Raw genomic sequence first — 26,721 nt, 5'->3', positions numbered from 1 at the left:
CCGAGAATCTCACCTGTCCTTCTGCCATCGGGCAGTGCCGTGAGGGAAACGGCCGGAGGTGCAAGTCGCCGGGAGGCAGCAGGAGGAGGTCGCCATCAACAGACCACACTCCCCAGCAACCTCTTGGGCGGCGGCGCGCCCGTGACGCGTGTGGAGCGCCCGGAGGCGCCAGTAAAAGCCTGACCCCCCGGGAGCCCAGAGGGGGAACACCGAGAATCTCACCTGTCCTTCTGCCATCGGGCAGTGCCGTGAGGGAAACGGCCGGAGGTGCAAGTCGCAGGGAGGCAGCAGGAGGAGGTCGCCATCAACAGACCACACTCCCCAGCAACCTCTTGGGCGGCGGCGCGCCCGTGACGCGTGTGGAGCGCCCGGAGGCGCCAGTAAAAGCCTGACACCCCCTCTTTCCCCGCGAGTCGCGCGTGGGAGCGCCCGGGGCGGAGCCCGGGCAGAGGGCGGGCCGTCTAAGGCCGTCCAAGGACAACCAGGGACGGGACGGGCCACCCCCCTAATAACATGGGTAAGCGCAAAATTGTCACACCGGTACTGGGCGAGGTTAAGGCCAAGGTACCCAAATATACTACTAGCATAATTACTTATCTAACTACCAAAGTGGATGAGCTATCTACGCAGATTGCTGTTTCTGAACGTGCGCTAAGTCTGGAAATGTCTCCTGTGGGTTCAGATAATACTAGCACGACTCCTATCAGTTGTTTACCACTGGAGCCGAGGGTCATTATTGAATCATGTAGACCCAATAGGGCCCAGTCTCCTACAGTTCTCCCCTCACCTGAATTGCCAACTACAGTCATACCTCCCGCATCTGTGGGTTTGGACATTACAGAAAACATGACAAGTCCTCAGTCTGGGGAACAGCGTGCTACCTATATCACTGAGGAGGGGCTGTCATCCTTACTGGAAAAACTTTTTTCTGAGAGACTTGAATCAGCCCTAGTCCAGATTGCGACAGACATAACGGAGACTCTAAAGGATTGTGTTAAAGACCTGTTGAAAAAATGCGAGCGCATCAATGATTTACAAAATAGTCAGGTACTTTTACCGCCTCCATCTATACCAATTTACCCTCTAGCTCCTCAGGCTTCCGTACCTGTTGTATATGACCCCCGTCTAATATAGCAACTAATTTGCCGGCTGGAAATCGTGTGTATAACAAAGGGAAAGTTGTAAATGGTAAATATATGCCCACTTTGCAACCAGTGACAAATCCAGTTTCCTCGGAGGGGCAACTAGGGTTGCAGGGAACACGGGTACGTGGAGTGCCCCCGGTACATTTACCTCCAGATGCAACGCCTTTTGTTGCAATTCTGGTAAACGTGCCTAAACTTACTGATGGGGAAGAGGAACAGTATGAAACCCTTCTTAACAACATTAAAAAATGGTGCAATGCAAACTGTACGGGGGAGGGCGATATTGCAGCCAATATATTGACGGGTAGAAGGGTAAACTGGGTGGGAAAAACTAAGAAATGTGTCGCAGGGGACTGTGTCATAGTAAATTTTAAATCACGCAATGTCACTAGCCGTCTATTTTGGGATGCCTCCCCCTTGGATCCTGCTGGTAAGGGTGTGCGGGCCATGCCTCTCGGGTTTTTTTACCCACCTGCATATACGACAACTGGCAGTGGACATGGGAGGGCGCAGCTTAACATTATGAATGCCAGTGTAGAGGGCAGAAAGACTACCCCGCCGCAAGGGAATGATTGGGTAACAAAGAAATCCAGGGGGGGCGGTTCGGCTACTTCTGTAAGAAATATGAACACAGGAGACAGACGACAACAAGAAAGACATGTTACTGAAAGCCCGCACCCCAACCTGATACTGGCAAATAGTTTTACCCCCCTGGTGGGCTTAGAAGATAATGACTGACAACCAACATCCACTCAGCCAGCGTCTTTAGCCCCAATAGGGGAGGGGGAACCTATTTCATGTAAGTTCCTTAGTTGGAATGTGGTGGGCACAAGAGCCAAAAGACTAGATCCCACATGGATAGATTTTCTAACCAGCAATCATGTAATTGCACTCCAAGAAACATGGGATACCTCACCATCTTTCTGGATGGATGGCTTTTCAAGCTTTACTAAACCAGCATTACCGAGTAGTGCAGGAAGAGCTAAAGGTGGGCTGGTTCTGCTTTTCTCTCTTAAACTGGCAGGGACGTTTAAGCAAGTAGAGTCTGATTCCCCAAATATCTTAATTATAGAGTGGACTATTTCACCAGGTCGTGTCCTAGTGGTTACAAATTTTTATAACTCATGGGTCAGACAAACAGACACAGCCCACGTGGATCACTGGGAAAAAATCCTTAACGACTACAGTCATAACACACGCACTAATTTCGAACTTATAATTTTAGGCGATTTTAACACACATAAATGTGCTTTAAAATGTAACTTAGGAAATTTGGAGGGCCAGCCTGACAATGGTAACCTACATTTTGTTCACACAAAAGTGGGGGAGGCGCTTGAATTCTTTCTTGCTAGCCTCAACATGTTCGAACCCCACAACACAGGTAGTGGTGAACCATTGCCCACTTACAAAGGCTCAGAAAGCGGGTCCGTGATAGATTTTTTTTTCATTTCTCATGGTTTAACCTCTAAGCAATCAATCAATCAAGTCATTTGTATAGCGCACTACTCACCCGTAGGGTCTCAAGGCGCTGGGAGGGGGGGGGTGCCGTTACTGCTCGAACAGCCAGGTCTTGAGCTTCTTCCTGAAGGAGAGGTGGTCTTGGGTCAGGCGCAGGTCGGACGGGAGTGAGTTCCAGGTCTTTGCAGCCAGGTGGGAGAAGGACCTTCCTCCTGTTGTCGCTCTTCGGATGCGGGGGACGGCGGCGAGGGCGTGGCTGGTTGATCTGAGGGGGCGCGTGGGAGTGTAGAAGTTGATCCTGTTGTTGAGGTAGCTCGGGCCTTGGTCGTGTAGGGCTTTGTGCGCGTGGGTGAGGAGGCGGAAGGTGATCCTCTTGTTGACCGGGAGCCAGTGCAGGTCTCTCAGGTGTCCGGAGATGTGGCTGTTTCGTGGGATGTCGAGGATGAGTCTGGCTGAGGCGTTCTGGATCCGCTGGAGTCTCTTCTGGAGCTTGGCGGTGGTTCCGGCGTAGAGGGCGTTGCCGTAGTCCAGTCGGCTAGTGACGAGGGCCTGGGTGACAGTCTTCCTGGTCTCGGTGGGGATCCACCGGAAGATCTTCCGTAGCATGCGCAGGATGTTGAAGCATGACGAGGAGACGGCGTTGACTTGTCTGGTCATGGAGACAAAATACGAGGTAATTGCCTCCCCACATAGTGACCACAACCCAGTTATGGCTCAGATTCACTGGAGTGACTTATGGAGCAAACACCTGGGTTCTCCCAGGGCTTGCACATCGACGGTGCCCAGTGATCAGGGCAGACGGCTCAAGTGGGGCAAGGTGGTCCAGGAAACTTTTATGGCTTCCCTGCTTCCAAAGATAGAGGAACCCATGTGTATCTGTCTAGACCAAAATGCCACCAATAGCGAAATTATTTTAGCTTTTAATTTTATCTGCTCACAAACAGCTAAAGAACTCACAGCTCCTCAATCCCGTTTGCCAGCTAAGCCCCACAAATGGTTCGACAGTAATTGTTCTAGAGCCCATAGAGACCTGAAAAATGCACTTAAAACTAAGCCGAGGGATAAAACTTTAATTTCCAAATTAAGACGGGAGTACAAGCTGGTTATCAAAACAAGGAAAAACACAATTAAAAATAATGCCTGGAATGTTTTCCTTGATGTGGATGTTCTACGCAATAGTAGGAGATTCTGGGACATTATAAATAACCAATTCTTCTCGGGAGAGATCAATACAATCTCCGATTGCATTATCAGTGATGAGAAATGGGTTGACCATTTAAAAAATATATATGGCAGTAATGACACTCTGGATGAAAATGGCATGGGGCTTTTGGTAGTAGAATTCAACGAGGAGGAGGTGTACAAGGCAATAATGGACTCCACCAAAAATAAAGCTCCTGGCCCAGATGGAGTCCCGGTAGACTTTTTTAGATATGCCCCAACCACCTGGTCCAAAGTCCTCACCAATGTGTTCAGGGCGACAAATGATGGATGCTTCCCAGAAACTTGGACAACATCTGTCATAGTGCCCATTTTTAAAAAAGGAGATAGGGAGGATCCGGGATGCTACCGACCAATTTCTTTAATAGACTCTGCCTTTAAGATCCTGGGCAGAGTACTATTGACTAAATTGAGAGCAAACCTGGAGCTTTCTGGGGGCCTCGCAGAGATACAATACGGTTTCAGGGAGAAACGGGGAACACTAGAGCAATGCTCGAACTTACATCTACTAATATCCAAGTACACAGTGGCCGGGGAGGGTTCACTATATTTAGCCTTTATGGACCTTTCCTCGGCCTTCGACTTGGTCAATAGGAGCAAGCTCTGGGCTATACTCCGTGAGCTCGGAATTGAGGACTCCTTGGTGGCCCTCATAGCAAGTTTACACCAGGGGCTTTTTGCGAAGGTCCGGGTTACCAGGGAAGGGCGATGCTCAGATAGCTTCAGGTCAAAGAAAGGGGTTCGCCAAGGTTGCATCCTGGCCCCTCTTTTATTTACTATTTATATAAATGACTTAGGGAAGTCTTTGTTAACAGGCAATGCAGATGTCCCGCGGGTAGGTGGGAAGCAGATTCCGGCTGTCCTCTATGCGGATGATGCCGTTCTCATCGCCCGTACGGGCATTGGTCTACAGACCCTTTTGGAGCTTTTTGGCTCCTTTATGGTTAACTTAGACCTAAAAATCAATGTAACCAAATCACACACAATGATTGTGGGCCCACAGAAAAATAAATCACATACAAAAATCTTTACATGTAAGGGTGAGGTTCTCTCCAGGGTCCCTGTTTTCCCATATTTAGGGGTCCTGTTTGATGAGAAAGGCTCTTGGGTTCCGCAGATTAAGGCTAAGAACATTTCTTTAGCTCGGTCCACAGCAGCCCTGATGGCCTTCACGAAAAGACTAGGGGCTAAACCAATGGAGGCTGTGTTAAAAGTTTATAAAAGTAAATGCGTTTCCATTGCTTCATATGGTGCAGCTCTGTGGGGTTATGCTAACTTGGATAGTATACAGAGGGTTGAAAATAAGTTTATTAGAAGAATCTTATCGGTACCAAATTCTACACCTACCTATTCCATACACGAAGAAGTTGGCCAACCCTATATTACAGATGGACTGAAATTGGCCCCTTTACTTTTCTGGGCCAATACCTGGTTAAACACAGAGTTGTCTTTAAACCACATAATTCTTAAAGATGTGATTACAAGGGAGGGGGCAATGAAAATATTATGGTTGAAATACATAAAGTCATCATTCACTGCCCTCGGGAGACCAGATCTATATACAACACCTTCAAACATCAGGAAAATGGACATTGCATGGATTAAGAAAGAATTCCAGGGGAGGACACGCTTAGATAGAGAGGAGTTGGAAGTCAAGAAACCATTAGTAAGAGCACATTTGGTCTTGTCCTCTTCCCCCGCTATGGAACCATATCTGCAATTTGTTACTAAACCCTTGCATAGATTTTTATTAACCAGATTTAGAATGAACTTGATCCACTACTCACTAGGCTGTTTCCCTGTGTGGGGAAAACCAGAGCATGCACCACCCTGTGAGTGTGACCAGTTCTCTAATCAGGATACTCTCCACTTTATGTTTTTCTGTGGGCTTTACAATTTGGAGAGGGGAAAATATCTAATACCTCTCCTGAAAACTATGGGCTTTATACAAGTGAGACCAGCCTTGCTTTTTCTTCAACGGTTACCAGATGCACATGTCACTTTCTGTGTTGCAAGTTTTCTAACAGCCGCTTATAGAGGAAAAAACAAAAGAATCCCGAGAACTGTATTATTTTAAACTAAAAGTGAACCAATATATCAATTTTAACTCTCTTTTTATACATTATGGTGTTTAATTAAGTGACCTTTTTAAGGATGCTGTGTAAAATAAATGTATTGTGGGTATTTTTAAAAATGTTTTAAATGTATGTATTATTCCTGCCTTTTATGATTTTAACAAAAATCGAATAAAGTGTATTTTGACTGACTGACTGACAGTAACAAGAAACCCCCATGAACGGCAATTCTAGCGCTGATCCGAGTACAGGAGGAGATAAATGCAAGGGCCAGATAGGACGCGGTCATCTCAGTACAAGGCGGTCAATTGGAATTACAGCTAAACACAAACATACCGACAAGGAGTACCGGCATGGCACATGGGACCCCTACTCTGCCTCCCGACACCCCGCCCCAGGGCCCCTCCCCTCATCCCCCGACGCAGAGGAGGCGGAGGAAAACAACCCAGCGCTGGTGGCATCCGGGTCATTCCCCTCCATCCCCTCAAGACACATGGCCCTCCATGCAAGTAAATCCTCCTGGAGCTTCCCGTCCCTGCGAGTGCGCTGCATATGCGTCTCCTCCGCCAAGGCCCATTCCTTGGCGTCTCGTAGCCAGTAAGAGACGTCAGGCGCCCTTTGACCCATCCAGGTAATGGCCACCCGCCTCCTCGCCAGAACCAATAGAAGTTGCAACAATTTATAAGACAGACCTTTCTTCTTTGGCTTAGGCACTAATGCCAGTAAACAGTGAAGCGGGTCTAACTGCAATCTAAGATGTGTGATCCGGGTAATATGAGCCACCACCTCGCGCCAAAAAGCATGGGACACGCCCATGCCAGGTGCAGGAATCCCGCCCTCTCCATCCCACATCTAGGGCAATTATGACGTCTATCTGACGAGATACGGTGGAGGGAGACATCAAATTGAAAACTTAATTTATTCAAAACAATTTGGTTTTGCAAGGGGGTTCCCATGGGTTTTTGGCCCGGGGCTTTGCGGGCATCTTTGGAAACTACCAAACCCAAACAGTTCTGAAAACTAGACACCCGGGGAAGTCCAGGGAGGTATGGCATGCGTGGGTGCCCAATGTTTTCCTACCCAGAAATCCCTGCCAAGCTTAAATTTAGGTTAAAAAACCCACTTTTCCATACATTTTTGGGTGGGATCTCCCTGCCGGCACAAATGTCCTACCACCCAGCGTTCCCCTTGTTCTCCCAAGTAAAATGATACCTCACTTGTGTGGGTGGGCCAAAGGCCTGTGACTAAGGTGGGGTGCTTAATTTGTCCAACTTAAATACTTCATTTTTTAAAAATTCATTTTTAGCCTGTTCTGCTTTGGGGCACCCACACAAGTGAGGTATCATTTTACTCGGGAGAACAAGGGGAACGCTGGGTAGTAGGACATTTTTGCCGGTACGGAGATCCCACGCAAAAAGGTTTGGAAAAGTTATATTTTTACCTAATTTTAAGGTTTGCAAGGAATTCTGGGTAGGAAAACATTGGGGGACCCACGCATGCCATACCTCCCTGGACTCCCCCGGGTGTCTAGTTTTCAGAACTGTTCGGGTTTGGTAGTTTCCAAAGATGGCCACCGAGCCCCGGGCCAAAAACTCAGGTGCCCCCACCCAAAAAAAAATCAAGGGTTTTTTGCTATAGGGTATTTTAAATTCACCACCGTACGATTTGGACCTTTTCCTGTTGCAGCCACTATGCCTACCCACGCAAGTGAGGTACCATTTTTATCGGGAGACCTTGGGGAACGCTGGGTGGGAGGAAATTTGTGTGAGCCCAGTAATGCCACGCTTTCCCACACACAAATGTGTGAAAAATCTGATTTTTTTTGAGCTACAATAGAGATTTGCAAGGGATTCTGGGTAAAGGAACGTTGGAGGATCCACGCAAGCCATACCTCCTTGGAAGCCCCCGGGTGTCTACTTTTCAGAAATATGTGGGTTTGGAGGTTTCCCTAGATGGCCGTCTAGCACGGGGCCAAAAACCCAGGTAACCCCTCTTGCAAAAGCTGGTGGTTTTGACATTGTCACCATTGTCAAAACCACCAGCTTTTGCAAGAGGGGTTACCTGGGTTTTTGGCCCCGTGCTAGTCGGCCATCTAGGGAAACCTACCAAACCCACACATTTCTGAAAAGTAGACACCCGGGGGCTTCCAAGGAGGTATGGCTTGCGTGGATCCTCCAACGTTCCTTTACCCAGAATCCCTTGCAAACCTCAATTTTAGCTGAAAGAATTCGTTTTTTCACACTTTTTTGTGTGGAAAAGCGAGGCATCACTGGGCTCACACAAATTACCTCCCACCCAGCGTTCCCCCAGGTCTCCCGATAAAAATGGTACCTCACTTGCATGGGTAGGCATAGTGGCTGCAACAGGAAAAGGCCCAATTCGTACGGTTGAGACTTAAAAATTACCTTTAGTAAAACTATCTTATTTTTTGAGGGGGTCAACTGAGCTTTTGGCCCGGGGCTTGGCGGGCATCTTTGGAAACTAGCAAACCCAAACAGTTCTGAAAACTAGACACCCGGGGGAGTCCAGGGAGGTATGGCATGCGTGGGTCCCCCAATGTTTGTGTATATATATATATATATATATATATTACCTACTGGCGGTCGCCAGTAGGTATATATAGTTAGGATTTTTTCTCTATGGGTTTTTTGAAAATTCTATGTCTAATAACTTTGGCGTTTGTGGACGGAATTGGCTGAAATTTTCAGGAAAATGGCACATTTTGTTTCTGAGCAGCCCCTGAAAATTTTGGGGGGGTTTGTCAAGGGGGGGCCGAGAAAAAAGGGGGGTCCCAAAACGCGTTTTTCCCATGTTAAATTCCATAGGGCGGTTGGCCTCACTTTTAGCCCGAACGGCTGAATGGATTTGCACGAAACTTGGCAAAATTGTAGGGACTGGTAGCCCGATGTGCCTTTTGTAGGTCTCAATATATGTGCTGCAGTGGATTTTGAGAAATTAACGTTTAAAAAAAGATATATATCTGTAACAGCGGACTGGGCAGCGGCCCAGGACGCGGACTTTTCGCGCAACGGAGCTTTGTGAAGCGAAGCTGATTGGTTCTCCGGCGTCTGTCAACATTCCAAATAGTCCGTAGCGGCCGCCATCTTGTCTCTCGGTAGGATCGAGAGACAAGAGGAGGCGAAAGCGAAGGGGCAAATGACCATAAGGGGGAATAGTAGATCCTCGCTGACCCCCTAGGTTTGATGTGGAGGTTTTAAAAGGGCCCCGCGGGGCAAAAAAAAAAAATAATAATAATAATCGAACGGCTGAATGGATTTGCACGAAACTTGGTAAAATATTAGGGACTGGTAGCCCGATGTGCCTTTGCTAGGTCTCAATATATGTGCTCCAGTGGATTTTGAGAAATTAACGTTCAAAAAAAGATATATATCTGTAACAGCGCTCCGCTTCGCGTACTTTTCGCGTTACGGAGCTTTGCGAAGCTGATTGGTTCTCCGGCGTCTGTCAACATTCCAAACAGTCCGTAGCGGCCGCCATCTTGTCTCTCGGTAGGATTGAGAGACAAGAGGAGGCCAAAGCGAAGGGGGAAATGACCATAAGGGGGCATAGTAGATCCTTCCTGACCTCTTAGGTTTGATGTACCATTTTGCCAAGTTTGGTGTAATTCCGTTCAGCCATTCAGGCTGTAGACGTATGTAAATGTCCTATGGAAAATTGCATGGGGAAAACACATTTGAAAGTGTTGAAATTTAGAACCAATTAAAATGTTACTTTGGTTTTGTATTTGTGTGTGATGAAAGTTAATTGGTTATGTATATATGTCAAATGAGAGGAAACCACAGCCATTTTGTGATACTACTGTCTGAGGTACATTTGTGAGGAATTTTTGGTGGTGAATTTCTGGTGTTTGATTTACACAGTACTAACACTTTTCCTACTTTTGAAAAGGTGAGTTGTTAATTTGTAAGGGGAACTATGTTGTACACTTGAAGATAATTTGAAAAATGTTTTCTGTTATTTATTTGCAGTCCTTCTGTTATACTAAATACTTGATAAAGTTAGTTTTATATTATGTATTACTAAAAACGATAAATGAAAGTGATTATTTTTTTCTGCAATTTACAGCAAGCAATTTCAAAATAAAATGGCTCACAATGAAGAGACCGTGGCAATTTCTTTTGAATTGTCCACTACATTGATTGAAATTGAGAGCACCAATAATGAAACATTGTCACAAGGAGGACATGACTTGTATGATTCCATTAGATTGATTGAAATGGACAGCACCAAGAATGAAATATTGTCACAAGGAGATGACTTGAATGATTCCACTACGTTGATTGAAATTGAGAGCAGCAATAATGAAATATTGTCACAAGGAGGAGATGACTTGTATGATTCCATTAGATTGATTGAAATGGACAGCACCAATAATGAAATATTGTCACAAGGAGGAGATGACTTGAATGATTCCACTACATTGATTGAAATTGAGAGCACCAATAATGAAATATTGTCACGAGGAGATGACTTGAATGATTCCACTACATTGATTGAAATTGACAGCACCAATAATGAAATATTGTCAGAAGGAGGAGATGACTTGAATGATTTTTTTGATCAATCTCTTGATGGCGAATTTATCGAGTGTTTGGAGACGATAGAGTTACAAGAATCATTATTGCAGACTTTTCATGAGGACATTGCTGATGAGGACATGTTACTAGTTCTTTCAAATTTAGAAAATTCTGAAGAATAAATTTATATTTAGAAATCAAAAATTGTTTGAGACATTATTCATTTTTATTTTTAATTTATGAGGTTGTAGCGAAGTGATTGTAGTATAAAATGAGACTTATAGTATAGAGTGCAACATTTTTATGTTACATGGTAAGTTTACTCATATTTACTTCCCTTCTGCCACTATATTATCTCCAATGTGTATTTGACATCTCTTCTTCATCTCCGGCCTCCTTTCTCTCACTGTGTGTCTCCGATGCATCTTATCGGTGCTATTTTGTGTAATTACAGAAGAGAGTAAAATAAAATAGTTCGGAACGTGAAAAGGGGGCAAAGTAGAGTACTCCTCACCCCCTAGGCCTTTTTAGGCGGTCCCAAAAGGATCAGTTTCTGCTTTCCTGAGAGATTATGGTATGAGTTCCATATACCACAATAACTTGCATTACAACATGCAAGATATCTATCTCCTATTACCAACTTTTGGAGATATTCGCGCTAAGCGCGAATATCTCCAAAAAGTAACACCTGCCCTGAGCAGTTCTTAGCCATGTTATCCAATGGGAGGTGGATAACATGGCTAAGAGCATTAGCTCAGTAATGTATGAATATCGCTGAGTTTTTAGCGATATTCATGCATTGCGGCCGTTTATTATCGCATTTGTGATAAACCTTGATAATAGCAAGGTTTTTCTTTGATAATTTCTGACGATGCTTAGCGGTAAAAAATTCGTTGGTAAGCATCGTTAGCGATAAATATCGCTTAACTTTGGTAATATGCCCCAACGTCTGTTAACGTTCGATTCGAAGGAAATGAGGAAGTGTTGAAAAACATTGTCTGCGCCATCTTGCCTTTTTTGAAATGCCACACTTTTGTCGTGCACGGCAGCCATTTTAGATGTCTTGACCAGACCCACTCTCTGCACGCTGTCGATTCGTAGCATGGCTCCTCACCCTCGCAAGCATCTTCCCCAGGCACTGGTCACCCCCGCTCTCTGTCTTATGCATGGGCAATAAACCTCCCCCCATCTGCGCTGCTCTTCCCTGAGAATCACACTCTGTGCCCGCCCGACACCTCCCTTTCGCCCTATTCACTACCGCACCCTCTGACACTCCTCTTCCTCTGTGTCCGATTGTCCAGGCTATCAGCTAGCCCTGCAGATGTAGTTTATGGCCTCAGCTGTAAAGAATCACCCCTCTTCAAAGGAGTTATAGTAGATCAAGGCCCACACCCGATGAGATCCGTCACACCACACGTGTTCCTACTATCTGAAAACTATCCTGTATTGTGATTGGGGAGGGGATCGAGCCTGAAGCGGAAGATTCCAGGAATGACTCTTTGTACATCAAAGTTTTTACAATTATGTCTCACATTAAAAATATATAGCACTCCAACAAAGTAGTAGGAATATAAAACTTTAATAACATATAAATATATACAACAAAACAAAAACAGTAAAAACATTTAAACAACGAAGAGACCGTGGCAATTTCTTTTGAATTATCCAATAGATTTATTGAAATTGACAGCACCAATAATGAAATATTCTTGTCAGTAGCGGTCTGTTGTGCGAATAGTTCCAAGGCAGCAGAACGCGCTGAAATCTAGATGGCACTAAAGTGATGTCTAGCAAGTTGCCGCCCAGCACATAACGGCGTGGGGCGCCGCGGGGGTGAGTGAGTCCAGTAGGCACCACAGCTATTCTTACCGGCATTGCAGAATTACTGCTGGGGACAATGCCTGTGCTGTAGCAGGGTCACAGCAGAAACAAAAAGGATTCTGTTGAAGATGTTGTTGGTTTTCAATTTGAAAACAGTTCTGGTGTCAACTGCTATGCTAATGTAGTGGTTAATGTTTTGTTTTCTCTAGAAAATGTAAAAGAGGGGGAGGCAGTCCAAAGTTCCGTTAAAAGGGCAAAGGAAAGGATCGGTGGTTTGAACTATCAGTCAAAAAGGGGAGGGGGTGCAACAATTTTTCCTACCGGGTCACACTGTGCTTTTACCGGAAGTGAGGTCTGCAGGATTCTAGTAATTCAAAGTGAGGCTGGCGCCGACGTCCCGCGAATACAGTTTCGTCACTCCACGGGTGATCATGGCAGTCATTCCCCATCGGGGGTCGGAGACTCCCGCGGCTCCTCTAGAATCTTCAAGGTCGTGGAGGACTACGGTGGTGGAGTCAACCAGTGACCGGGCCATTTCTTTATGCTGGGCCCGCTCTTGCCAGGTCGACCGCCATTTTGAGAGTTCGGTAGCTACTGGCAATCGCGGGGTCAAATGAGCGGACGGGCTCCACCCTGCCGGGCGAGACGTTGCAGCATGGCCACAGTGGAAGAACTCTTTTCCGGGCGCCTGGAGCGCTGAGGGTGCAGCTGGGAAGCCTCCACTGGGGAGGCGAGAGAGGCCTGTTCGCACCGTCTCTCCCTCCCAGTGCACCCCACGGCGTCTCGCTTGATATTTGTTATGGCCGGACCAGGCGATGAGGACGAGGGGGGGGGGTCGGAGGCATGTGCAAGACATCCCCCCCCAGGGTTGTTGCAGCAATTATACAAGAAAGAAGAAGTGTCCCGTCCGTCTTCGGGCCGGGCTTCCGGTAGATGTCGGCCGGACGCCCCTGGCTCTGGCCCCATGAACGGGTTTCTTGGTTTATCGGCTGCAGCCGGATCCCGTCGGCCTCGGCCCCCCGACCGTTGGTGGCCGGACCGGAAGAGCATGTGGCGGGACTACCTGCAACTCTCAAGGGCCACCGCGGCCGGACTGGGAGAGAGAGGGGAGGGTCGAGGAGACATTTCCCCCCCCCTGCAACTGTTCAGCGTTGTAAAGGCAATCCCCTGGCCGGGTCCCGCTGGTCTCGGCCTCTCCTCCGGCTACACCCTACGTTAGGATCTCCTGGCCGAGGCGTGGCAGCAGGACCTGCCTTATATGGGCTGCTCCCGGCTGGGCGTAGCCGGAACCCTGCTCCACCTTGGAAGTTTCCAGAGTGGGGGCGGATGTTCTACTGACTTGCATTTTCCCTAGTCTATCGATTTTTTTGGCGTGGCAGGCGGTGGGACAGCGAGGGGTGATTTGGTTTCTCTTACTGTTTTTCTGGTCTCTCACCAATGGCATATTTTAACGTTTTCTTGTTTCTAGGACATTAACAGGTTTTATCATTACGTTATGTTATCGTTTCTTTGTTCGTTGTTTAATAAAAGTTCATGTTCATCAGTGGCCTACTGATTTTCGTTTTCCTATTCTTTTCTTTCCAGGTTGTTTCATGCTAAAGTTTCTGTTAACAGGATACAGTGATCACTTCGTTATTATTGCATATGTCCTTTTCACTAGGGGTGCTCTCTGGTCGGGCCAGATGACGTATGTCTAGTAAATGGTCCGGGTGAAACAGGTGCATCAATCAGTGGGGAGTAGATAGGCATGACAGATTACAACGGGGGAGAAAGGTCCGCATTACGTACCCTTTCACTACTTGCAAAGATTTTCCTACGTTTATTTGCAAACAGGGAATACCTCCAAAAAGAACTAATTCCCAAACAGTCAATGTTCGGACAATCAATCAATCAATGAGGAATGAAATAGGTACGACGTGTTAAAGGCTTGCGTTACCTACCCTTCACTATCTGCAAAGGGAGAGAGAATATTGCTATTCTTCCTCGTTTGCAGGCAGAGAAGATCCTTAAGAGAACCAACTTCGAACAATTCAATGCTCGATTCAAACAATCAACAAGGGGTACTGTGAACAGAAATGAACGCCGCTTATGTACATACACATTGCTATTTTCAACAGGTTGTTCCTAATGTTTCTATTTTAGCGAGGTCAAAAAGAGATCCCATTAGTGGCCTACTGATTTTGCTCGATTCCTTTTGTTTTTTTACACGATTTTTCGCTATCTGCAAAGACTAAACAGAGTATTGCGACTCTGTGCTTGTTTGTAAATAGAGAATGAACCAAAGAGAACAATCAATCAAATGGAGAGAGAAGCAGGCACGACGGATTACAACGGGGGCAAAGGCCTGCGTTAACTACCCTTCACTATCTGCAAAGAGAGAGTACTCCTAATAGAAATGAGGGGTGGGGGGCAGCATTCAAAGCAGATCAGTGTGCATAAACACGAAAATGTTTTTACTTACCACGTACTTGACATTCGACAGTGTATGATATTTGCTATTAAAAAACCATTGAAATTCACTGAAAAAACCATAGGTTATAGACCATATATAGTTAGGAATTAGCATTTACAAAACCTTGAAAATTCACTGAAAAAACCATAGGTTATAGACCATATATAGTTAGGAATTAGCATTTACAAAACCTTGAAAATTCACTGAAAAAACCATAGGTTATAGACCATATATAGTTAGGAATTAGCATTTACAAAACCTTGAAAATTCACTGAAAAAACCATAGGTTATAGACCATATATAGTTAGGAATTAGCATTTAAAAAACCTTATTTTACTCACACAAAACCATTGAAATTCCATATATAGTTAGTTGCACTAACTATATATCGCGCACCCGCAATCCACTGCTGATCATGTCACATATTACATCATTCATGACATGCTCAGTGACATCACTGATGACATCACTGATGACATCTCAAATGACATCACTGATGACATCAATGATGACATCTCATTTGACATCATTCTTGTGCTAATACGATAAACCTCTTCAGACTCTAATATAACCTTAGATACACTCAGTGTATACAGACACTCACACACTGTCACTCATCCATGGAGTTACTCACACACCTAGTCAGTCATGCAAATAAACAATCTCACCTCCATTTCTTCAACTATACAGTTATACACACCTTACTTATTCAAACATATACTAACACATATTTACTCTCTTATACAATCCCTGATACAAGTTCACAATGATCCATACAACCACTCACACATTCAGTGGCTCTCATGCACAGTTATTTATATATGCCAACTCTCACATGTACTGTGTTTTACATATGTACTTACTATGACATGTAGCATTGAGATATCCATTCACTCATCAATACACTCATGCACACAGTCAACTGCCCATGTAGCTGTTTCCACATGCACTCTTGAACTCATACACCTAGTGAATCAACTGCTCACACATCTATGCACAGAGTCACACACCTCCCAGCCACCCCTACACAAACTCAATCTCCCATACAAATATTTGGGCAACCAATCAATAACACATATAGCCTCTCGTATAGCTAATGATCAACACATGCAGCAGTTTACATCACAACAGACATTATGATGCACAAATTAAGACAGTTTAGTCACTAACCCATGCATTCAGTGAGACACATTTAATCACTCATTATACAGTCAGTCACGCACCTACTAAATCCTTCATCCAGACACTTATACATCCACTCATTCTTCAATATGTAAGACATATTTTAACTTTACAGAAACATACAGTCACTGGATGTTGTCATCAGTGATGTCATCAGTGATGTCATTTGAGATGTCATCAGTGATGTCATCAGTGATGTCACTGAGCATGTCATGAATGATGTAATATGTGACATGATCAGCAGTGGATTGCGGGTGCGCGATATATAGTTAGTGCAACTAACTATATATGGAATTTCAATGGTTTTGTGTGAGTAAAATAAGGTTTTTTAAATGCTAATTCCTAACTATATATGGTCTATAACCTATGGTTTTTTCAGTGAATATATATATATATATATATATATATATATATATATATATATATATATATATATATATATATATATATATATATATATATATATATATATCTCAAAGTGATCCGGTATCCTGCATATGGGTGGAAGTGCTTAGGAATATTGATGAGGATTCCATGGAAGACAACTCCACATCAAACAGATGTCTTTGTCACCCAAGTCAAAGACAGGAGAGGTACAGAAAGAGAAGCAATCTTAGCTCTGTTCATGGAGGATTAATAGGGATCATCCATAAAACTAATTATGAGGGAGGCAAAATAGTTCAAAGATTCCCTTTATGCCACATGCATGGTCTTCCAACTTAACTGAAGACACATGATGGATATCCGATGACAGATTAGTTCAAACACTCACAGACAGCCCCCGCCATGCTTGCCATTTTGCATTATTAATTATGATTGAAGACATGTGATACAGGTACATTAGCTGTAGTGAGTGCCATCTGTGGGATGACAAACTGCCTATCAGTTACTTTTCTTGCTTAGGAGAGTTCTATTTAATCTATTCCAGATTTTCGGTCAAGGGGCTTCACATGTTAGTCACTCTTTTTGTTACGTTGGGTCACCACAGGAGAACTCAGAAAGCCTTATTTACTTGATCACCATTCTGCCTGAAAGTAAGAAATGTGAAAGCAGGGTGTTGACCCTGTTAATGCATGAGGAACACGTTTATGTGGTTGGAGTAAATGATGTACAAGGAAAGATTTGCTCCTGCAAGGAGACTGATACGAGACCGTCTAAGATTTCATCTCTTTGATGGTGTGACAGGGATCAACAAACCATCACAAAGATCTTGTCATTTTTTGCAATTTCTTTCCTGTGATCAAGTGCAATATTTGTTTATGTGACAGAAGAGGCACTTTCTCCTCAGTGGGTTGTTAAAAGAGAGCAAGAGGTACATCTGACCAAACCTTTTCATCCTTGCACAGAATTATTTCAGTCAGATTTGGTGACAGACCTGACCTAGAGACTGCTAAGCCTACATCAACCAGTGAACAAAATGCCCATAGAAATATTTTCCCCGCAGGCATTTACAACGCGGTTGTTTCAACGACTGCGTTGTAACAACGCATATCATTACTCTGCAAGTCATAACAACAACTTGCTCTAGGGGGAGCACTGAATGTCGGAACAGTATAATTTACTATTCCAACTCCAGTATGTGCAACAGTAGGGAAGGTGTTGGATTTTAAATCCAACATTTTCTGACCCCTTCGCAAGTTGTTGTTCCGACTTGCGGAGTAATGGTATGCGTTTTTACAAAGTGGCCAGTGTAACGACCGCGTTGTAATTGCCTGCTGGGAAAAGGATTCGTGGTAAACAATGTTTACCGTCCATAGAGACCAGGAGTAGAGGGTACTCTGTTTCCCTATAAGATTTCTGATTAGGGCACAGGTGTGCTTACAGGGGCCTTAGGTGATGGGATTTTGGTGTCCATATGCTGTCTATATGAAGGGATGTTTGGCGCAATGCAATGAGGTTACAAACCTGAATGTGACATTCTTAAATGAAACCTGACCCATGAGAGAATGGCTGGGAATCCGCGCACCTCCAGCTATTGGAATCTGAGGTTCCTGCATCATATACTCGAAGACTCGAGCGCCAGCACTAAGCCCTCGGATGACCTGTGAGAGAAGAAAGAACGTTAGTTACTATCACAAGGAAGAGATGCCATGCCTAGAATAATACATCTGTCATACTCCCAACCTTGATTAGTGAGCGAAAACACAACGCCAAAGATGTGCACTCCAGGTATTAGCTCCAGCAATAAGCGGTAAACAATTACATATGCAAGGAATTACTAATGACAGTAGACCAGTACCATCCACAAAATGAAATAGCTCAGCTGTGAATAAGAACACTATACACCGATAGGCATTGATTACCACTGCTGGTTTCTAGTGGATGTGCACAGCGGTTGCCATTCATAGGAAATCAATAGTGGTCAGATGTAGCTAGGCGCACCATTATTATGCGACTTTACAATTATTTCAACATTTTAATTTTCTTTAGTCTTTCTCTTCAGAGTGCTACCTAGTGTATCCATAACGCAGCTTCGAATGTATGGATGTCTCAAAACATTTAATGAGGACTAAGGTTTGCATATTTTTATAAGAACATGCTTGCTAGATATTTATAAATCTTATGTTTTCATGATTTCCCTTTTATTCCAACTAGCAAACAAAAATGTCATAACCAATTAATCTCGTCTTCCAATATTTTTATTATTCTTCTCTTAACTTTATAAGCTGTGAAGTACAGAACCCCTCTTCAAAAATTTTCAGTGTATGACATTTCTGTCTATTATAATTAAAATATTATGTTAAACCCTTGAAACTAAAGCAGAACAGATTCTGAAATACATTTAATATTAGTTCTCCCTCAATAACTCTAAAATGACATGCAATTTAACTTCCACAATAGCTTTAAATTCAAAGAATCCAGGGTAGATTACATCTGACGATAAAGCTAACAGTCTCTAAAAAACAAAGACTGTGTTAACGAATGGCATCAAGTACTCCATAAAGGTTTGTTTAATCTTTTATTATTACCATAAAACAATTATCGAAACCTTTAATTCAATTAGACCTAGAGATACAAATACTCAACACTCCACTGCAAATACAAAGTGAGACAGAATAACTATCTAAGTGCCTTAGGAAATTGACAGATAAAATAGAAAGGGATATTAAAGGTTGACAAGACAGAAACAACCCTCAAATGATTCCAGCACCAACAGGGACGAGCGAAAGGAAAGCACAGAAGGTACGAACAGAGTTCAGAAGGCAACTAGCACAGAACTAACAAAAACAAAAAAACAGTGCAACTTTTTTTTTTTAAGAATCTTCTTATCCAGAGAAAGGAACCCAAGAGTGTGAAGGAAGGGGAATACAGCTGTGTATTAAGGAGTTAGAACAAATGAAAACATTAATTATTCTAACATAACTAACGGTTATGGAAACAAAGTGCAACAAAAGGTGTCTTGATTTGTCCCGACCCACAAACGAATTGCCCTGATACCAACGTTTAATAATTCAAATGTATGCAAAAGTTGAACAACTTCCTAAAAAACAAAAAAACAAAGAACTATTGGAATATTTTTAGGTCTGACCAAAATACCTATTCACTTTCTAGGTAATGAATAAAACAGTTTTTCACCTGAAGAATGGGTCTTGGGTCTTGGAAGGTTTAAAACAATTACCAATCATGAAAAAAAATTAAGAATTGGAACATTGCAATGAATGAAGGGAAGTTCCTCGCAAATTATTTGAGATTAAAACAGAGAAACAAAGTACCTTTAAGTGATTTACATCCCTAGGCAATGCATCAATGCTCTCAGCTTTCTAGACAATTCCTTAGGCAGATTTCAAACTCTTGTTGTTTATAAGAAGGTTTTTTCCTATTGTCCACCACTCCCACCGAATCAGGGTCACGTCAATGCTGACAGTGTCTGTGTTTATAATGAATGCCCCTTTTTAAAGTTGATACAAGCTCTGACTAAGAGCCCTAGACTCCTAAATGCGGTACCACTGTATAGAAAACAATATAGAAAGGCCAGGCTCCTGAGAAGGTCTGAGGTCAGTGCCATTTCTTGGTCAGATTCAGAAATGGCCCTAGAGATATTTTATAATTTGTACTTGAAACTATCCAGGTTAGATGAATTGAACAATTACAGTAAGTGATTATCCGAGCTGATTTTGTAAATTGTTATAAAGCAATAGTAAGCTCATACTGCCAGCTTATCATATGGCACTGGTCATGCCAGAAAAAAATGCGCTTAGCAGATTGCCTGGCTTTTTGGCGGAGGTAACTGCAATAGCAGATATTGTTCCAAAGAATAAAGACTCCTGACCAACACCAGGGTGGCACTGGACCAATCTGAACATGATCAAGACACCTTTTGTCCCAAACTAACCGAAGTGCTGAGTGCCACATTTAGTGAGCCCTTTCTCCCCAATCTTGCCTTCAGTCCATTATTTAAATAAGGTGGAGAGAGGTGATTCTGTTTGTTAGCTACTATCCAATCTTACGTATTAGATTCCTCTGTTAAACGACTGGCCAGATTGCTTCTAGGAAGATTACCGAAGTGGGCCAAAGAAAAGGCTAAATAATCTGATGTGCTATTTGAGTTTAAGAAAAGAGTGAGACAGGAGAGAAAAAGGCGTGAACCTTTAGGCAATCATTGCAAAATATATATATGAAGGCAAAATAAGGATATGTAGGTCTTGCTTTTATGGACTTTAGCACTGGCTTTTGAATCAGTCCCAACTGCTGAACATCTGATCTGAGATGGTTCCAATCCTCTTCACTTCTCCGTATATGTCAGATATGACCCTTTTGTTGAATCTACTGAACGTTTTCAACTTGTTTTATTAAGATTGTGTATTTAACAAGGCACATGCTCAGCATTATAATGACAATATAGTGCGTCCAGATAGGCGCATTGTTCAGCGCAGGACGTAGTGTCCTTTGGCAGATCTCACCTGCATCCATCCCCCCAGGCTGGATGCATAGGTGGGTCACGCAGTCAGCACGCAAGCAGCATTATTTAGACTAAGATGAAGGTGAAGAGAATTATGGCTAACTAGGTTGGGGACAGATTCAAGAAGGAAGGAGGATTTTATGGGGAAAAACAGGAGACTGAGTTTATAGAGTGGAGTGTGAGGGCTATAGCCCCTAGAGATTTTGTCGGTTGCAAATAAGCAAGCATGGAGATACGGAAAGTATTAGGAGGATAGCAGATCCTCAGTTGGGGCGGTCAGTTTCTCCAGGAGTCCATTCCACACTGGTGCTAATGGATGGCTTCGGAGGCCATGGGCCTCCTTACTATGCAGGGCCTTAGCCTTCGGACTGAGGATGAAGGCAGATCACCACTTGGAACTTGTTTGGGGAAAGGGACGTAGGAGAGTGGGTCTGGCAAAACTACAGCTCCGACCCGAGGAGGGCGGTCTTGGATCACTGGACTTTCGAGCATATTGTATGGCCAGTCAACTACAATGGCTGTCCTATTGGCTAGCGGGCCGACACATCCAAGAAATTGGTTATACTACACCACTTCTTAGCCAGGGTACTCTTCACACTTTACTTCTACCACGGGCTAAGATTCCACCCACGGCTCCCCCCTTACTTAAGATAGCATTGATGTACTGGAAGAAGACTCTTCAATACACAAAGAACGTCCCCCAATACTCTCCCAATATTCCCTTACTTGGCATCCCTGTCACACACGGGTCAATCTCAAAAAGGATCGTGTCCCCCTGGGAACAGGAGAGGGTGTTCACTGTCGGGGCACTGTTCATAGAGGGTGCACTAGCAGACCATGATAATTTCACTCATACTCAAGGGGTCCCCTCGACACTGTTTCTTCTTCATGGTACCATCACCCACTATGTCAAACGCCATTGGTCCCCTGCTGGGATCGAACCCACAAAAAATTGAACTAGTATATGCAACATATCTGATGAGCACAGGTCGTCATCTCACTCAGTGGCTCTATAGGGGTATTCGAATACACTCAGGAACGTCGCTGGCTCTACTTCGGACTAAGTGGTCACTGGATTTGGGGAGGGAGTTAACGGATAGAGAATGGGCCTCTATTTTAGAATTTCCCAAGAAAGTCTCCCGCAATGCTAAATTTCGATACATACAATACATGATACTACACAGGGCATATCGTACAGCACATCGTCTTAATTGAATCTACCCTGATGCTCAGCTCTCTTGCCCCAGGTGTTAGGACCTGCTTCTCATGCTATGGGATTGCCCTTGCTTGCGGGTATACTGGCAAACAATCTGTTATAGAGTCCGGGAGGTCACTGATATGGCTGTTTGGTCAGCTGTGGACAGCTGTCTACTGGGCTTGCATAAATGCCCCTAAAAACAAAAGTTCAGTATGGATTTTCCAACCTGGCTGTGCTTGTGACGAACAAGCCATCACAATGAGGTGGAAATCCACCCATCCCCCTACAGCACTGGCCTGGCAGATGGAAATGATCAGGTGGGGCACCGCAGAGAGCGTAATCATCAGGCAAGAAGAATTCCGAGGCTAGCGCAAGATTCCTATTTCTATGGAATGGGACCAAATACTAGAAAGATTCAAAGCCCTTGACTCACTTACCCCTCTGGTGTACCCGGTTGGACCCGCGCCACTTATGTCTCCCAAATCCCCTGCAGTCAACCTGTCCGAATTTGAGTAACGCCATGCTACTTTCTGTCTTTTATTGCCTAGGGATGTATATATATATATGTATGTACAAATGTATATGTTTTGTATTTCCTTATAGCCAAACCAGTGACTACAACTTTCTACTGTGTTACACTACACCGTGTGGGCAAGAGGACCAGGGGGTAGGGGGGTAACTTCAATTATAATTTCTTTCTCAGTGTAAAATGTTTAGATAAATAGAAAATCACGAGTTTCGTCTAATGACTGGATATTCATGTAGACGAAATGCTCCGACTATCTGGATATGACCTTGTCTTTTTCAGAGTGTTTGTAAAGGGCAAGGGACAAACTTCCCTTCGGGCCAGGCCAGGAAAGTTAGTGATGCTGGAAAGGGTTTCGGTCACCTAGTGCAGGGTAGGCACAGAGGATGTGTTTGAAGCCAGCTTCAAGGGAATTACAGTGTGGACAGGAGTCCGAGATGTTCGGGAAAAGCCTATGTAACCTGGCTGGGGAAAGGTGTTCCATGATCCTTTATCTCTCTGGTCCTGAAGAAAACCTTACAATCTATCGACAGTGGCTGAAACATGTAGACCAATCCACGGATGTATGAGAATAATTTAATCCCATAAACATCCACCTTGACTCTTTTAAACCTTGTCCAGGGACCCAATTATTAAATACATTTTCTCTCCAGGTTTGGCGGTTGATCCTTGAGACAGTTTTTAAGAAAATTCACTTTTCACTATCCTGCACAATAAAGACTCGCTCTGCTGAAATCAGGTGTTGGAGCACACCTGGGATGCATTTGGCATCCTAGGTGGGAACCAGATGATGAAGCATTCCACCAAGTAGGTTGGTGGGTGAGTGTTCTTCTAAAAAACTTCATATTTTTGAGAAATTCTGAACAGTTTTCGCATTGTGAGTACTTTTGGATGTAGTAGATTTAGTTAGGAGCTGTCCTTTTAATTGTAAACGTATTTTCCCTGGGAATAAGGACGAGTTCCGATCAATCTTCTCTCTCATTTCCGTTGATATTATTTTCTTGCCTTAGCTATGATTGGGTGTAGGTGACAGTTGGGCTTAGCGCATTTCTACACACAATGGGGAGCTTAGGGGTGACTGGATGGGTCATCGCTGGCACGATGAGTGGGAGGAGCTGGACCCAGTCCCATATACATTTGAATAGGCTGTGTCCTATCAACACACATAGGGCTGCATTCCTCCTGTAGTTAGTCTGAAGCAAAGGCCAGGAACGCAGGTCATCTGAGCACTTTAAAGTCATGCCTCTAGAAGCTTCTCCCCACTTCAAAGGCACAACTGTTTATAAATACTGGACCTCAGACACCAACTCTTCAGGACACTTCTGAACCGGTAGATTCTCAGCCCAGTATCAGGACTGCTGTGCTGCTATTAAGACTGCCACTCTACTGGACTGCTGCTCTAAATGAACTGCTGCCCTGCTGTGCTGATCTGCAGCACTTTTGTCAGGGGAAGGATAACTGGACTTGCCACTTCATGTTTAACCCAGAACCTCCGAGGGACTCCAAGGGCTAGTGTGCTGGCCTCCTGCTCTGAGGCTCAGGAACAGAAAACAGATCTCAATATCCTGAACCAGCCCTTGGACCAAGTTCAAGTTTAAAGAATGTGCACTCTGATAGAAGTCGATCAAAAACGAGACAAGTATAGTCCATCAATCTTCTTTTTATTTAAAGTTGTTATTTGAAAACTGGCACACAGCCAACGCGTTTCGTTCCCTGAGGAACTTTGTCAGGGGTTGCACGTAAAAGTGAGAATTCGGTATATTGACAATAAGTGACAATTAAAGTCTCATTGAAGTAAAAGTCACACGTGTGAAAGTATCCCAATACGGTGAATCCAATTTTCGAATCTTGAATATGTAAATAATAATTCAACGGAAATCGCAAGAATCCCAAATTTAGCTCCCATACAGAGTAATGCAGGTAAAAATGATTCCTGCTATAAGTTTCTTCAGAATAAAAGCGGTACAAGCAACAACATGATGCTGTTGCTCGTACCGCTTTTATGCAAAGAGAAGGGGTGAGGGGGCATCCCTGACATGTGCCCCTGCCAACCGGCAAGAGCTTAGGAATTAGGTTATCCAGGCATACGCTGATGGTGGGGGCCAAGTACAATAGACAGACCATACGGATGCTGTGGACTCCCAATCCAAAGCTGGCCAGTAACTCAAAGAGATATGTCCAATTCAACAAATCACATGCTTTCTCCAGATATAAAACTAAGGCCGGCGTCTGGGGACAATGGTGTCTTGTGGCCTCGATGACCTGGAATAATCGTTGTGTATTAAAAGAGGTGTTAAGGCCCAGGCACAAAGCTGTTTGGATCCTGATAGATCAAACGTAGAAACAATATTTGGATTTAGGCAGCTAGCATCTTGCTCAGAATTGCAAAATGTGTGGGCAAAATTGAGATAGGGCGATATGCAGACGGATTAGTGGGGTGTTTGTTAGGTTTGAGTAGTGAGATGAGAGAGGCTTCCCAGAGGGTGGGAGAAAGAGTTCTCCAGTCAATCACTGTGTTGCATACGATGGTCATCTTCGAAGCCAAGGTGGATGCAAAGGTGTTGTAATACCGGTAGGCCATCGATCCCGGGGTATTACTACCAGCTAACTCAGTGATGGACGACCTGATATCATGAGCGGTGATAGGTGCCTCAATCACTTCTCTTTATTCTGGGATTAACCTGGGGAGGGAGACTGAGCCTATGAAGTCCCATACAGCATCAGACGAGGCATCTGGTTGCTGTCTGTAAAGGGCTCTATAGAATTCCTGCAAGACCTCCTGAATTTCCTGCTGAGCATAGAGCACCCCCTTATTAGGTCAGTGGAGGGTTGTGACCTTTGGCTCCCACAATTCTCTGCTTGAGAGCCATGCAAGTCAATGCCAAGATGTATTTCCCTCTGAGTGGGCTTGAGTTACATATGATTTGTAGTCAAGGCACCAAAGCTTCTCTAGTAGTCTTGGCTCCTTCTCGCTGTGGTAGGCATGATCAGAGCTTTCGCCTCACATTCCGCCTTCTTGGCCTCCTCCTCCACGGCAGCTAGATCTCGCAGTACGGCCCACCGCTCGCCGATGGTGGTACAAATGTAGGTTCCGTGTACGACCATGTTAAATGCCTCCTACTAAGTGATTGGTGAGGAGGTAGACCCCTTGTTGTCAAAATATTTCATGAGCTGATCCACAAGCATGCTCCGGAAGGCTGGGTCTTTGCAGCTGCCAGGTAGGTATGGGAGAGGGTCTCCCACCCCCATGTCAGAGAGAGCACAACAGCATTATGGTCTGAGATCACCCTGCCCAGATCCTCTGTCTTGACCAGTGTAGGGCAGAGAGGAGTGGAACAACTGTCCAGTCTAGGCGTACGTAAAAGTTGTAGACCAGAAAGTAGAAGGGGTAGTGCCTGACTTCAGAATTACGGAGGTGCCAGGTGTCTCAGAGTGACCAGTGTGTTCACTAGTTTACTAGGGCTGTGGTGTTAGCAACTGTGGGGGCTCCAAATAGAGGGGTGGGGTGCAGTTAGTCTTGTCAGGTGTCAAAAATGCTGTTGATGTCCCCTCCAATGACCCTGGGGAGGTTAGTGCAATGAGCCCATTAGGCAGTGACATGCTGTAGGAAATCCCGCTTGTTCCAGTTAGAGGCATAGACGCAGCCCAGTATTAGGGGAGCACAGTCTAATAGTGTTTCTAGAAATATACAAAGCTGCTCTCAGAGTCTATTTCCGAGTCACAATTTGCAATGGTGTACCAGCCCGAAGCCAATTTAAGGCTCCACCCCCGGAGTACATGGAGAAGTTAGTGATGTATATCTGAACGCTCCAAAGCTTTTGTAGTCTGCTAATATTGGCTGCACCAGGTCGGACTGCTCTAGAAATGCAATATGGACCTCTTTCCTACTGAGGAGGGAATGGTTTCTATAGGGTTTCATTTGTGTGTGCATGCCCTGTATATTTTAGAATGGTATTTGATATTGGTGAGGGGCCAACAGGGTCTGTTTGGTGGAGGTCCTCCTAGTTCTCATAGGCACACAGAGTAGTTGGGGTACCCTCGGGAATGCGGTCGCAGGGGGCAGGAGGAGGGGAAAGGCACAAAGAGCCAACTCTCATAATCCAAGAACCAAATAACAAGGGGGCAGATCTAGGATCCCATAAGAAATACCGGAGTTAGGGGGCGTAGGGTCTGCTGCCCACACTTAGGAACCATACTATCGCTTT

At 44.4% G+C, this 26,721-nt stretch overlaps 1 protein-coding gene across 2 annotated transcripts in view; it reads right to left on the bottom strand.

The window, feature by feature from the left end:
- The window catches only part of ABCB8 (ATP binding cassette subfamily B member 8), a 518,839-nt gene that overhangs the window by 132,551 nt on the left and 359,567 nt on the right, over positions 1-26,721 (bottom strand). For both annotated transcript variants that reach the window (XM_078662778.1, XM_078662779.1), the window contains exon 11: positions 17,798-17,934. In XM_078662778.1, the coding sequence (XP_078518904.1) occupies positions 17,798-17,934 (137 nt within the window). The remainder of the gene's footprint in view (positions 1-17,797; positions 17,935-26,721) is intronic.

Source organism: Lissotriton helveticus, chromosome 10, assembly GCF_964261635.1.
Source record: "Lissotriton helveticus chromosome 10, aLisHel1.1, whole genome shotgun sequence".
Lineage (NCBI taxonomy): Eukaryota > Metazoa > Chordata > Amphibia > Caudata > Salamandridae > Lissotriton > Lissotriton helveticus.
The sequence above is the reverse complement of the archived record's forward strand: the minus strand, read 5'-3'. Positions and strand labels throughout refer to the sequence as shown.